This window comes from Eschrichtius robustus, chromosome X, assembly GCF_028021215.1.
Source record: "Eschrichtius robustus isolate mEscRob2 chromosome X, mEscRob2.pri, whole genome shotgun sequence".
NCBI lineage: Eukaryota > Metazoa > Chordata > Mammalia > Artiodactyla > Eschrichtiidae > Eschrichtius > Eschrichtius robustus.
Window position 1 is genome coordinate 96,274,960 of NC_090845.1, and position 13,317 is coordinate 96,288,276.

At 48.5% G+C, this 13,317-nt stretch overlaps 2 protein-coding genes across 3 annotated transcripts in view; one reads left to right on the forward strand and one right to left on the reverse strand.

The window, feature by feature from the left end:
* Positions 1-2,461, forward strand: part of ATG4A (autophagy related 4A cysteine peptidase) — a 69,552-nt gene extending 67,091 nt beyond the window's left edge. The window contains exon 12 of one of the 2 annotated variants that reach the window (XM_068532453.1): positions 751-2,461. In XM_068532453.1, coding sequence (XP_068388554.1) covers positions 751-821 — 71 coding nt within the window. In that variant the 3' untranslated portion in view covers positions 822-2,461. The remainder of the gene's footprint in view (positions 1-750) is intronic. The other variant, XM_068532452.1, reaches the window with a different exon arrangement.
* Positions 2,462-3,860: 1,399 nt separating this feature from the next.
* Positions 3,861-13,317, reverse strand: part of COL4A6 (collagen type IV alpha 6 chain) — a 290,671-nt gene continuing 281,214 nt past the window's right edge. The window contains exons 39-46 of the mRNA XM_068532769.1: positions 9,884-10,000; positions 9,392-9,553; positions 9,105-9,203; positions 7,696-7,842; positions 6,834-6,950; positions 6,056-6,247; positions 5,025-5,311; positions 3,861-4,304 (exon numbers count right to left, since the gene is read on the reverse strand). Coding sequence (XP_068388870.1) covers positions 4,044-4,304; positions 5,025-5,311; positions 6,056-6,247; positions 6,834-6,950; positions 7,696-7,842; positions 9,105-9,203; positions 9,392-9,553; positions 9,884-10,000 — 1,382 coding nt within the window. The 3' untranslated portion in view covers positions 3,861-4,043. The remainder of the gene's footprint in view (positions 4,305-5,024; positions 5,312-6,055; positions 6,248-6,833; positions 6,951-7,695; positions 7,843-9,104; positions 9,204-9,391; positions 9,554-9,883; positions 10,001-13,317) is intronic.

The following is a 13,317-nucleotide window of genomic DNA, read 5'->3' on the forward strand; positions in this document are numbered from 1 at the left end:
ACCAGTGTGTATGTCCCCCGGGTGAGCTTCAGCCACCCCCCTGCCTCTCCAGGAGAGTCTCCAAGCCCAACAGGTAGGTCTGGCCTAGGCTCTTATCAAATCACTGCTTTTGTCCTGGGTCCCAGTGCACATGAGATTTTTGTGTGCGCCCTTTAAGGGTGTAGTCTGTATTTCCCCCAGTCCTGTGGGGTTCCTGCAGTAAAGCCTCACTGGCCTTCAAAGCCAAATGCTCTGGGGGCTCCTACCCCCAGTGCCAGACCCTCAGGCTGGGGAGCCTGATGTGGGGCTCAGAACTCTCACTCCTGTGGGAGAATTTCTGTGATATAATTATTCTCCAGTTTGTGGGTCGCCCACCCGGGGGGTATGGGATTTGATTATATCGCGAGTCTGCCCCTCCTACCCGTCATGTTGTGGATCCTTCTTTATGACTTTAGTTGTAGCAGATCTTTTCTGGTAGGTTCCAGCCTTTTTCATCAATGGTTGTTCTGCAGATAGTTGTGATTTTGGTGTGCTCATGAGAGGAGATGAGCTCAGGGTCTTTCTACTCCTACATCTTGGCCCTTAAACCTGTTTTGATTCTTTATAGAGAATTGCTAATACTCAGCAGTGGTCCCGCCTATAAGTCTCCTCTACACAAGCTTTTCTGTAGCAAAGCAATTTAAAATGCATGGTCTTAACTACTGAGTAACTTATTGACCGCTTGAGCCAAAGTGTCAAGCTTTTTTCTTCCTCTTTTCTGTATTGTGATAGAATTCATCGACTCTACTGAACAACTAGAGGAGTTTGACCTGGAGGAAGATTTCGAGATTCTGAGCATATAGAATAGTGGGAACTCACCTTGGACATCTGTCTTCCATCTGGCACCAGAAGAACATGAACTCATCACATAAAACTTGTCTAGTCAGCAAGTGCCTGATATGCCAACAGCATACAAACTTGATAGCGATCATGACTGAGCCAATCACCTTTTCTCAGAAAAAAACAAACAAGTGAACAATATACCCCTTCCCCAGAAAGAACTAAAACAATCATGGAATCTAGGAGCAGAAAGATTAGGAGTCGTCTCTTGCACTTCCCAGCTTCTTACATGGCCACAGCGAATCTTCAGCTACTGAAATGAGGAGGTGGATGTCTGGAAGATAGGCAGCAACTCCCACCTTGCTTCCAGCACCAGCAGATGAGAGATGATTACCCTGTGCTTCTTCACCCTTTCAGGTTTGACCTCTCTGGGCTAAATACTAAGAAGCAATCTGTTCTCTTGCTCTAATAATAAAGTGATAATCATTGTATCAGGGAAAAAAAGTTCTTGTTAAATTATTTGAATATGTATTTAAATAATTATAATTGATCTCAAAAAGTGTGTCAAAGACATTACATCTCATTACATTGATCTCCTTCCTGTTTGAGAGAACCTTAACTATTTGATGGGTCACTGTCCCCATCTTTACTGATACTTTTGTCAGATGGTCACCCTGTCCTTAAATCATTATCACTTAAATCAGGGGTCTGCAAACTTTTTCTGTCAAGGGTCAGATAGGAAATGTTTTAGGCTCTGAAGACCACATAGTGTCTGTCACAGCTACTCATCTCTGCTGGTGAAACCCCAAGACAGCCATAGACAATGTGCATGCACATGAGCCTGGCCGTAATCCAATAAAACTTTATTTACAAAAACAGGCAGAGGGCTGGATTTAGCTCACAGGCTGTAGTTTGCTAATCACTGACTTGAATTGTTGATTTTTGTTTGGGAAATTAAAAATTGTGTTTGAATTTGACTCCATTTTGCTTGACAGTCATAACTGGAAAGAATTATTCATGTGGTGACATTAATCTGTGCATCAAATACAATTCCAAACCGTTTCAGGACTAGCAAGCAACATACTAAATTTGAAAGCACATATTCGTCAAATTGGCTTTGCTAACCAGTCTCCTGTGTGGATGCACCTCATGTCCCAGTGGTATCTTCCCCTTTTCCTCTCCTTGTCTTCTTAACCTATGCATTTCACCTCCATGCTCAACCAAGCCCCCGGGAAGGCCAGCAACTGCGGTTTGAAAGCTAGCACCAAACCAAGGTGGGTTTTTTTGTGTGGTATATTTAGGAATATTTGAACACTTGTTTCCTTAGATTCCATTTTTTTCTTTTCCAGTAGGTAATATATTCCAGCGGTTCCGAATTCGAAAGGTGCAAAATGGTATTCAGTGAAATGTCTCTCCCTCCCACAGGTCAGTTCTCTTTCCTGAATGCTCCCAATGTTATTAATTTCTTGTTTATCCTTCCAGAGGATATATTTTATGCATATACAAATATATGCACATATATCTTAGATTTGATTTTAATGACTTTTAAATTTCTCTACTTTTGATTTATCTGTAAATGATCCTGAGGCCCCAGAAATATGGAAATTCCTTTCTTGAACTCTAGCATGTGATGGGGCTAAAAACAGTTGTAGGCTGATCTTGAAACATGTTGTGGATTTGTTGCCTGTTGGAAGACATTATCAATCAACCCTTGGCTTTAATTGTATTTTTCCGTGTCTCAGTGTTTTGTTATAAAGCTCGACTTGCAGTGACAGGAACCCCCATGGCTCTGAGGGAGGCTTATGAATTTCAGTGAGATGGACTTTAGAAAAGTTTTCATCAAAGAAAGAATGTCAAAAGAGTCAAATGTTCATATTGGATTCCTTTTATTTGCAATGTACAAAGCTGACACCATGCTTATTACTGAGGAGGTGACGGTAACAATAGTTCAGGTTATACTGAGTATGCTTTGTCTGTGTTGGCACAGTTTACATAATATTTAAGGAAACAGAATCACCTGGAAGGAATTGCCTCATGTCAACATAGCTAAGTGTTCTGGGAAACTGATAATTAAAGGAAATGGTTAAAACAAATCCCCCTAAACAGAATATACTTTACAGTCTACTCAGGCTTGCTTTGGGTCTGCTAACTGCTAAAGAGAGGACTGTGCTAGATTTTTATGAGGCTTTAAAAACATATCAAAATGGTTTAACAGGCTACCTGTGAAAGAGCAATTGGATGGACATTTTAGTGGAAAGTCTCTCACAGCCTCAAAATGCAAAGGAACCAACACTGCAGTGTCGATTTGCCACACTGCACACATCTGAATGGCATTTGGAATAAACAGGGGCTTCTGAGAAATTGGGACAAGGGATTTTCCTTTTTGTTCCTGGAGTCAAAAGCAAAATTCACACCTCCTTACCCATCCTCCCCTCTCCCCACCCCCCCCCCCGGCCCGGGAGAAAGGGCTGCGGTTCTCATTTCCCTTTATGGGTCTGACCACATTTGGTGCATCCTCTGCTCTACTCTGAACCAGGCCAAGTCTGCTGCCTGTGGCTGGGGAGGGAGCCGGCAAGGAGGAAGTGATTTGTCTACGACCATGTGACGTTAATGAGCACCTCTCGGCTGCTGGTCTTCCAGCGTCCCTAAGCAATCTGGGGCCCAGTCGTGCTCACTCTCGAAGCAGTCAGAGCGCACCCCGGGACACTGGCTGGCACCTCATTCCAGCTCTGCTGCCTGCCTAGACACAGTGGGTCTCCGGGAAGAGTTGAGAGCTTGCCCTGTGCAGGCTTGAGCCATCCATAATGTTGAGCCAGAGAAATTTTTTTCACGTGGAGACACTGGGTTCTGGTTTAAGCCAAGTGATGTGCGGTGACCTCTGGACATAATGAAATGACTCCTTAGCTATCACGAAGAGCTTTCTGATCAAGAGAGTGAGGAAAGCTAGCATTCTAAGAAAGTGGTGGCCCAGCAGGTCTTTCTGAGGTAGCCACGAAGAGTCACACAAACATCCAAACCAAACTGTAGCACCGAAATGGGACAGCAGCTCCCAGCGGGGTGGGCTCACCGTGGGGCCTGAGGGTGGAGGTGATCAGCATCCAGCGGTCCAGCCCAAGCGAGACTCCAATGGACAACTTGACAGATGGGCAGAAGGGCTTGGCCTTCCTTCTTCAGACCGTTCAGGTTTGTGAGGTGACCGTTGTGTGGGGCAGGGGAGGGCAAGGGGCAGAGTGGCAGGTGCCACCCTACAGGCTTTTCATACACACCTGGCAGCGGCTGACCCGGGTGTGGAGCTGCCCGGCTTTCAGCGTCTCAGATACGGGCTCCTCCCCAAACTGCTGCCTCTCTTCCACCGTCGTCAGCCAGAAGCTGTACTTGTTGGCAAAGTAGTGGCAGGTGCCCCGGGCACCACTGCACTCGATGAAAGGAGTGGCTCGGAAATCCTCCAGGCAGGAGCCGGGGGAGACCAGGGACTGGCCCCCGCCCTCAGCGCCGGCGGCCGCGTGCTGAAACAGATGGGGGCGGCTGTGAGCTGGTCACCTTGGGAGGTGATGGGCTCCGCCGCTCCGGCTCTCAGCTCTGGTCCCTTGGCTCAGCCCCCCTGTCTGGCCAGCGGACCAACAGCTATGTTTCAGGACCGGGGGCGCTCATCCTCCCTTGTCTCAGCCTCAGAGCCGGGAGCGCCCCCTCCGAGCTCCCTAGCGCCCTCCTAACCCACGGCTCCTGGGCTGCGGCTGCATCCCAGCCAGTATTTCCCAAACTGCTGCTGTCCTGCCGAGTCCAAGGTGTGGTAGGTGCCCCCCGAACATTTCCACTGACAGATCTGAGAAAGGCTGAATTAAGGAAACTGCCAACAGGGTTCAGGATGCAGTTCTTCTCAGAGCCCTCCGTCTGCCCCAGGCCCTTGGCGGTGTGCTCCAGAGAAGGGAGAGAGCGCGGAATAGTCCACAAGGTCGTTAGACCATGGGCCCTTCCCCCCAGCGGACCTATTAATAGCTCTGGCTCTGAAGTCACCTTCATTGGAACTTTTACTGCAATCTGTACCGTACCCTTTAGGGTGCCAGTTAGTGTTTGTTACCTGCCGAGGACAAGTAGGCCTCGTATTTGGCCTGACGTCCCAGCCCTCGAGTCACAGGGCTCCCTCGGCACTCGATTTCAGAATTTCCCTCCCAGCGCTCCCTGCCCTCGGCCTTCATACTGGTGGAGAGGGCGGTGCGGGACCTTACCATGAGGAAGGAGTACCCAATCCAGAGGCTGCGCCAGCCCAGGGGGCACTGCGGGATGGTGATGTCCTGGCTGTGCACAGCAATGGCTTGTGAGGGCGCCTCACACACAGAGCAGCGGCTGATGTACTGGGGAATCTGCGTCTGGCCGACGGGCATCATGGGGATGGGCGCGGTGGTGGAGAGCCAGTAGGATTTATCGTTGCGCCGGGCATAGTGGCACACTTCGTTGATGTTGCAGTAGATGAAGGGCATGGTGCTGAAGCGGGGCAGGCAGGAGCCAGCAAACCCTGCAAGGAGAGAAGGTGGGCAGGGGCAGGTAAGGTCTGGCTGAGGGGCAGGGCTGGGATTGTCCCTGGAGCCACTACGACTGGACTAGATGGTGGTTTGGGTTCATATCCAACTGCTTGTAGCAGAGCAGGGACGCCTTTCCTTCCTATCCTGAACCACTGTACACACACTGAAGTCTATTTTCTATGCACCAGGGAAGTTTGATAATGAAAAGAATCTTTTTAGAAACTGAATGATGACTCCCTAATTAGTCTGCTTTGTAAAATCAGCATTTAATAGAGTGAGCCTGCGGTTCTCTGAAACACACACCTGAAGACAATTCAATTAATTCTTGGGTAATCATTGTTGCCGGCAGGTCATATTATTATTACTACTACTAATTGCTAACGTTTAATGGATGCTTGATACGTTGGATGTCAAACGTTGACATCCAATGGATGTCAAACGTTGTTCTAAGCATTTTACCTGGGTGATTCCTGTAATCCTTAGTCCGCCCTGTGGGACAAGTACTAGAATTAGGCTTGTTCCACTGAGAAGGAGGCGGAAGCTTAGACAGGTTGAATAACGCGTCCAGAGTGAGCGGCAGAGCTGGGGTTTGAACCCAGATCTGACTGACTCCAGAGCTGGTGCTTGTAACCCACTACCCAACATGGGCCCACCAAGGGTTGGGAGGAGCGAGGAGTGTGGCTCTTGGGCCTTGTGGGGACAGAGGGCCAGGGCTGGATGTGCAAGCCGGTACCTACCCAGGTCCTGGTTGTGGGCTTTCTCCTGCCCCTCCACGAACAGCAGGCTATAACCCACCCACAGCTGGCTCATCCCGACGGGGCACAGGGGCACCTGTTCCGACTGGCTGTGCTTCACCAAGGTGTAGCCCACTCTCACGCTCTGCCCAGGCACTCCAGCCCTCCCGAAGGGGCCCGGCTTCCCTGGAGCTCCTGAGATGGAGAGAGCAGAGATAACCAAGGACCTGCTGAATCAGAGGCAGTGAAAAAGCAGAGCTGGGGTTAGCGAGGCAAAATCACACCCTCCTCTCCGGCCCGTGGCAGACGTGGCTAACAATCGTGGCACTCTCCCAGCGAGCTTCAGGACTGTTCTCTACTCAGGACAACTGATTTGCCGTCTCTGATATAAAATGGAAGGTAAGTAGCAGAGCAGCCATATCTTATCTCAGATTCTCTTCTCCCTTGAACCAGCCCCCTTCCATCCACGTCAGAATCCCTGGGTAGAAGAGGGGGTGTGCAGGGCAGGGGGCCACGCTATAGTATAGGGTTATAGCTCTTACGAGCTGGAAGAGAACCCAGAGAACTATGTGGAACAGTCCTTTGCCTTCTGGAATGCAGGGCTCTAATCCTTCACAGGCTCAGAATGGAGTGAACGGATTCGAGCCCAGTTTCCCAGCCTGCTAGTAGTGTCAAGCTTTACTGCCCGGTTTCGTAATTCCACGATTTGAGATTGTGACTCACCCTCAAGCCTCAAACCCTTACAGAAGCCCTCTGCCCCCTAGTGCTGACATTGCCAGACCTTCAAATCCTGGAGGGCCTTGCAGTCCAGGGAGACCAGGGTCACCAAGAGCCCCAGGTGGGCCAGGGAGTCCATTGGGGCCATCTTTGCCGGGGATGCCAGGTAAACCTTTGAAGCCTGCCAGGAGAGAAGGCCCACAGCGGGGTACTCAATGTGCAGGGTCTGGAGGAGCCTTCCCTGGAGAAAGGGGACTCGTGTGTCATGCCCAGGACTCACCAGGAGAGGGCGAACTGGCCATGACCCTGGAGTGCACGCTGAGCTCAGGGCTGAGCCTCCTGGGCTGGTCCTTAGTTCACGTCCGGGCAGCTCAGCCCTGGGACCTCACTCTGAACTTAGCCCTTCTGAGCTCCTTCACACCCATGTCCCCCTCCCTTCCTCTCATCTTCCCAGCAATGCTGGGGAGGACGCAGGGCAACTGCTGGGGTCCCATGTCAGAAATGAGTTCACCGAGGTCCAGACAGAGACTGCTAGCTTACTCCGGCTGGGGCAAAACTGGGATTGGAAGCCGGGTTTTCCGTCCCCCAGCCCTGGGCTTTCTCCGTTGCTCTCTGTCCCCCCACCACGCTCCCTCCTTCCCGCAGCAGCACGTTAGCGAGGGACGAGCTGTCTGGATTAGCTGCTGTGCTCTGCCCACGCGGAGCACTTCGTTCCGTGTGCTTCGTTCTCTGAAGCCAAGTACAACTGCTGGCCCTGCTGGTCCCCTCCTTCCTGGCGAGAAGCTTGGAAGCTTTGTGAGGGAGCCGAGGAAACGCTCGATGAAGGCGCCCCCTTGGAGCCGGGGTTCCCAGCCAGTTGCTTCAGCCTGCCAGCCAAAGCCGCCTCAGCTCCCCGTGAAGTCCCCTTTCTCTGGCGCCCTCCTCACCTTGCAGGCCTCCAGGGCCTTGGACCCCAGGGTCCCCCATGAGGCCAGGGATGCCATCGATGCCTGCTAGACCCATGGGTCCAGGAGGAGCCTGGATGTCTTCTGCAATTGGTGTTTGTCCAGGAGCGCCTCGGGGGCCGGATAAGCCTGTGGGCACGTGGGAGAAATGGAAATGTCAAACGGAGGCAGAGGAGGTGGCCAGGGTGGGCTCCCAGAGGTTCAGTTGGCATCACAGCCGAGACCCCAAACCCAGCCAGCTGGCTTACTAATAGAAGCCAAACAAGCCAATTTGCTTATTAATTCATTGAAAAAGTATTTCTCGAGTGCCTACCATGTGCCAGAGCCTGGTAGATCAGGGGATAGAGCAGTAAGTAAGACCTTTATGAGACGATGGTCTGGTGATAAAGATGAAAAATGCATAACCTGACAAAAACCATTAATCTTACTGCAAATTGTAAGAAGTGCTACAAAGGAAATGGACAGTGCACGGACAGTGGGAGGGAGCGGAGAGGGCTATGGGGTGGAGAACCTGCTTTAGAGAGAGTTATAAGTGGCCTCTTACAAGCAGTGACACTTAAGCTGAGACCATTAAAGCATTAGAACAAGCTGGGGGGTGGGGGAGAGCATTCCAGAAGTAGAACTAGCACGTGCAAAGGCCCTGCGGCCAGCCAAGGTGTGGTGTTTTTGGATAACTGAAAGAGGCTAGGGTGACAAAAGCACAGTGAACAGCAAAGGGGAAGGGCTGGTAATGAGGATGGAGAGGGAGGCATCACAGAGGGCTTCATGGCCATAGTTAATTCTTATGCCATGGGACGCCCATGGATGATTTCTGTTTTTACAAGACCTCTCTGACCACTGTCTAGAGAAATGATTGTTGGGGGAGGTGAATAATGGAAGCAGGGAGACCAGTTAGCAGTCACCGCAGTGATCCACGTGAGAAATGTTGGTGGCTGGGACCTCAGTGGTAGAGGTGGAGGTGATGAGAGGGGGGCAGATGCAAGGCACGTTTATAGGAGACACAGCCCTCAGGGCTTGCTAATGGATTGGATGTGTGTGTGAGGGGAGTGGTGATAAAGGACAGAAAGGATGGTTCTTCATTTCTGGATTCAGCAAATGGGTGAGTGGTGATCTGAGTGCAAACGCAGTGACCGCAAATGCAGAAACAATGCAGAGAGGGGAGGTCAGTGGCAAGATCCATGGCGGCAAAGCGGCAATGACCTTGAGTCCTGGGAGCTGATGCAGGCAGAGGTATCTCCAAGGTGGAGAAACTCCCTCCCTGGAGGAGCTTGATCCAGCTGCTTCAGCCATCCAGGCTTTCTTGGCGTGCTTAGCAGTGACTCCTGAAGGAATGATACCCCCCAACCCCTCCCTTGAGCTCAGGATCAGCCCGGCACATGCTCTCAACTCACCTCTTGGCCCTGCCTTCCCCTTCACCCCGGGAAGTCCTGGGTCTCCAGGTGGCCCAACTTTGCCTGGAGTCCCCATGAAGCCAGGCTCACCTCTCATGCCTGGCAAAGTCCAAAGGAAAGCAAGTCAGGGCCTGGCATGGTGGTGCTGGTGGTGGTGGGGTTGAGACTAAGCAGAGGCGAGGGCAGGAAAAGCATCATCAGCTGGTCTCTCTTCACAGGGCTGCAGGAAGGGGCCACCTCTGACAGTGGAGTGGGAAAGGACCCAGTAGCCAGCCACGCAGTCATACCTTTCAGTCCTAGCTCTCCAGGGAGGCCAGAGAAACCTGGAATTCCTTGGTCTCCCTTGGGCCCTTGAGGGCCAGGAACTCCAGGGAAGCCAGGGTCTCCCGGGTCGCCTTGATCCGAGGATGGCCCAGGGGGGCCTGGGGGCCCCGGGGGGCCTGGGCGGCCTAGAGATAAGATTGGAAGAGGGATGAGGGCAGAGGGAAGAGGAAGCGGCCATTGCTGAAAGCCTCGGGACTGATAGGAAGCCAAAGGCTATTCCCGGGGCAGATAATGTTCCCTTGCCTTCTGTGGGGCCCCAGTGCCCAGACCTTCCCAAACCCTTTTAGCAAAATGCAGCCCATTCCAACCCCCTGTGTCCCTGCGGGAGGAGGGAGGTGAGGCCTCACAGGCCCATGCACATCCAGCAGTGGGGATGGGGCTGGACTGTAGACAGGCCCTCCCCAAACTCCAGACAAAAGGTGATGGCCAGCCCTCTTTGGGCTTCCTGGCTTTACCTCGTTCTCCATCTAGGCCTGGTCGCCCGGCGTCGCCAGGCTGTCCTGCTATGACTGAGGGCAAGGAGAGGCCTGGGGCACCAGGGAGACCAGCGGGGCCCTGGAGACCTGGGAAACCTGCAAAGAATAAATAAAACGGGCTGCAGGGGCTTTGTGTGCTTAAGAGAGGGCCAGGCTCTCTCAGAGAAAATGGAAGTTCACACAAGAAAATGGAAGCCCTTAAGGTAGGAGCCAGACCAGCCGAGGCCAGCAGAAGGCTCTTCTCCCTTTCTCCTCCATTGGCAGCCATCGGCCCAGCGCAGCTGACAGCGGCTCAGAGACTCCTCGCTCGCAGCAGGCGCTGCGTTGAATTGGGATGGATACAGCTTCGAAAAGTTCTAGCTCCCCAACCTCGCTGGTAATGGAAATACTTTAGATAGATTTCCCCTAAATCAGGAAGAAAAGAAGGTATGACTGCAGCACCTGGAATCGAAGTTTCCTACAGTGATTTTAAACCTACTGTCCCTGTTGCACAACATTTCGTCAAGTTAGCCAGTCCTGTCTGCTGCTACTCCGAGGAGGTCACAGATCAAGGTGGGGCACAGGCCCCAGCCAGTCAGAACAGACACTCACTTGCCCGCTCGAGCAGAATGGAGGTGGCAAGGGTGCTATGATCCCCGGTGTCTCCTACAGCTAACTACTGGGTCTTCCAGGCAAGCTGGAAAACAGTTTTATAGGTAATTCATGATATTAGCTGAATGCTTGCTCAATTGCCTGAATCCCTTCTCCCTGTTTGGCCAAAGAGAATAGCCATTTACTGGAGTTACATACGTAATACTCGTTTGCTCAAAGTTTAATACTGCTTTACATGTTTTCTGTTTGTGGAATGATTTCTATTATAATATGTTCAAAACCAAAAATTTCAACCGATTACAGTAGATTTATACAATATGCATACATTGAAAACACAGACGGTAATCTTGCTGGGAAAACACATCAAAGCCACGTATACAAATGTAGAAATCTATTTTATTCTTGTAACATGGAAGAAATGTATTTATTACTTTGGTATATTCTAAAAGATAGTCAGACGAAGAGGAATAGATTCGAATTGGTTGACAAACTGTTTTGGTGGTTGAGATTCTTGTTCGTGACAAGAAAATTCCAAAATAGGATGTTGAATTTTATTTTTCTGACAAGAAAAGCTGAAAATATTAACGTTGAATTTCTCATATTTTGCTAAGAAATAGTAAATCCACGATAATTTGTAAAGAAAGACGGCAGATTGGTTAGTTAGGGTGTCTTTAACAGCTCATTGATTAATTGAATACTGAGGAAATATAAAGGAGGAAAAAATAAATTTAAAGAAAAGCTTCCACTTATTAGAAGTCTGGAAAAGAAACAAAGGAAAAACAAAGAGCAAAACTAGTTGCAAAACCACTTCGTGCTACTTTTAGCATTGTCAGTTATGTCTTGATGAATCTTTGAAGTATTTTTCTTTTTCACAACGGTAAAAATCGGAAAAGAGAGACACATTGTATTTTTGTCCTGAAAATATAACTTCATATATCTATACATATATATGTGCTGAAATTATGCAAAACCAATAAACAAGACACCACATATAGTAGATTAAGTGTGGACAGCGCACGGATTGTAAAAATGTCTGTTTCCATGGCAATATTTGGAGCCTCCTTCTCTTTTCACCTGTTTCTTGATTTTATAATTACACCAATATATCATTAAACCTGAAATAAAGGTACTACTGACCACAAGTAGTAAAAAAAAAAAAAAAAAAAAAAAAAGCTCAAGTATTTAAGATTGAGACTTCTTTTAAAAATTTTTTAATTTAATTTTATTTATTTTTTTATACAGCAGATTCTTATTAGTCATCCATTTAAAACACATCAGTGTATACATGTCAATCCCGATCGCCCAATTCATGACACCACCACCACCACCACTCCCCGCCGCTTTCCCCCCTTGGTGTCCATACGTTTGTTCTCTACATCTGTGTCTCTATTTCTGCTCTGCAAACTGGTTCATCTGTACCATTTTTCTAGGTTCCACATATATGCGTTAATATACGATATTTGTTTTTCTCTTTCTGACTTACTTCACTCTGTATGACAGTCTCTAGATCCATCCACGTCTCTATAAATGACTCAATTTCGTTCCTTTTTATGGCTGAGTAATATTACATTGTATATATGTACCACATCTTCTTTATCCATTCGTCTGTCAATGGGCATTTAGGTTGCTTCCATGACCTGGCTAATGTAAATAGTGCTGCAATGAACATTGGGGTGCATGTGTCTTTTTGAATTATGGTTTTCTCTGGGTATATGCCCAGTAGTGGGATTGCTGGATCATATGGTAATTCTATTTTTAGTTTTTTAAGGAACCTCCATACTGCTCTCCATAGTGGCTGTATCAATTTACATTCCCACCAACAGTGCAAGAGGGTTCCCTTTTCTCCACACCCTCGCCAGCATTTGTTGATGGTAGATTTTCTGATGATGCCCATTCTAACTGGTGTGAGGTGATACCTCATTGTAGTTTTGATTTGCATTTCTCTAATAATTAGCGATGTTGAGCAGCCTTTCATGTGCTTCTTGGCCATCTGTATGTCTTCTTTGGAGGAAAGTCTATTTAGGTCATCTGCCCATGTTTGGATTGGGGTGTTTGTTTCTTTAATATTGAGCTGCATGAGCTGTTTATATATTTTGGAGATTAATCCTTTGTCTGTTGATGCGTTTGCAAATAGTTTCTCCCATTCTGAGGGTTGTCTTTTCGTCTTGTTTACGGTTTCCTTTGCTGTGCAAAAGCTTTGAAGTTTCATTAGGCCCCATTTGTTTATTTTTGTTTTTATTTCCATTACTCTAGGAGGTGGATCAAAAAAGATCTTGCTGTGATTTATGTCAAAGAGTGTTCTTCCTATGCTTTCCTCTAAGAGTTTTATAGTGTCCGGTCTTACATTTAGGTCCCTAATCCATTTTGAGTTGATTTCTGTGTATGGTGTTAGGGAGTGTTCTAATTTCATTCTTTTACATGTAGCTGTCCAGTTTTCCCAGCACCACTTATTGAAGAGACTGTCTTTTCTCCATTGTATATCCTTGCCTCCTTTGTCATAGATTAGTTGACCATAGGTGCATGGATTTATCTCTGGGCTTTCTATCTTGTTCCATTGATCTATGTTTCTGTTTTTGTGCCAGTACCATATTGTCTTGATGACTGTTGCTTTGTAGTATAGTCTGAAGTCAGGGAGTCTGATTCCTCCAGCTCCGTTTTTTTCCCTCAAGACTGCTTTGGCTATTCGGGGTCTTTTGTGTCTCCATACAAATTTTAAGATTTTTTGTTGTAGTTCTGTAAAAAAATGCCATTGGTAATTTGATAGGGATTGCATTGAATCTGTAGATTGCTTCGGGTAGTATAGTCATTTTCACAATATTGAT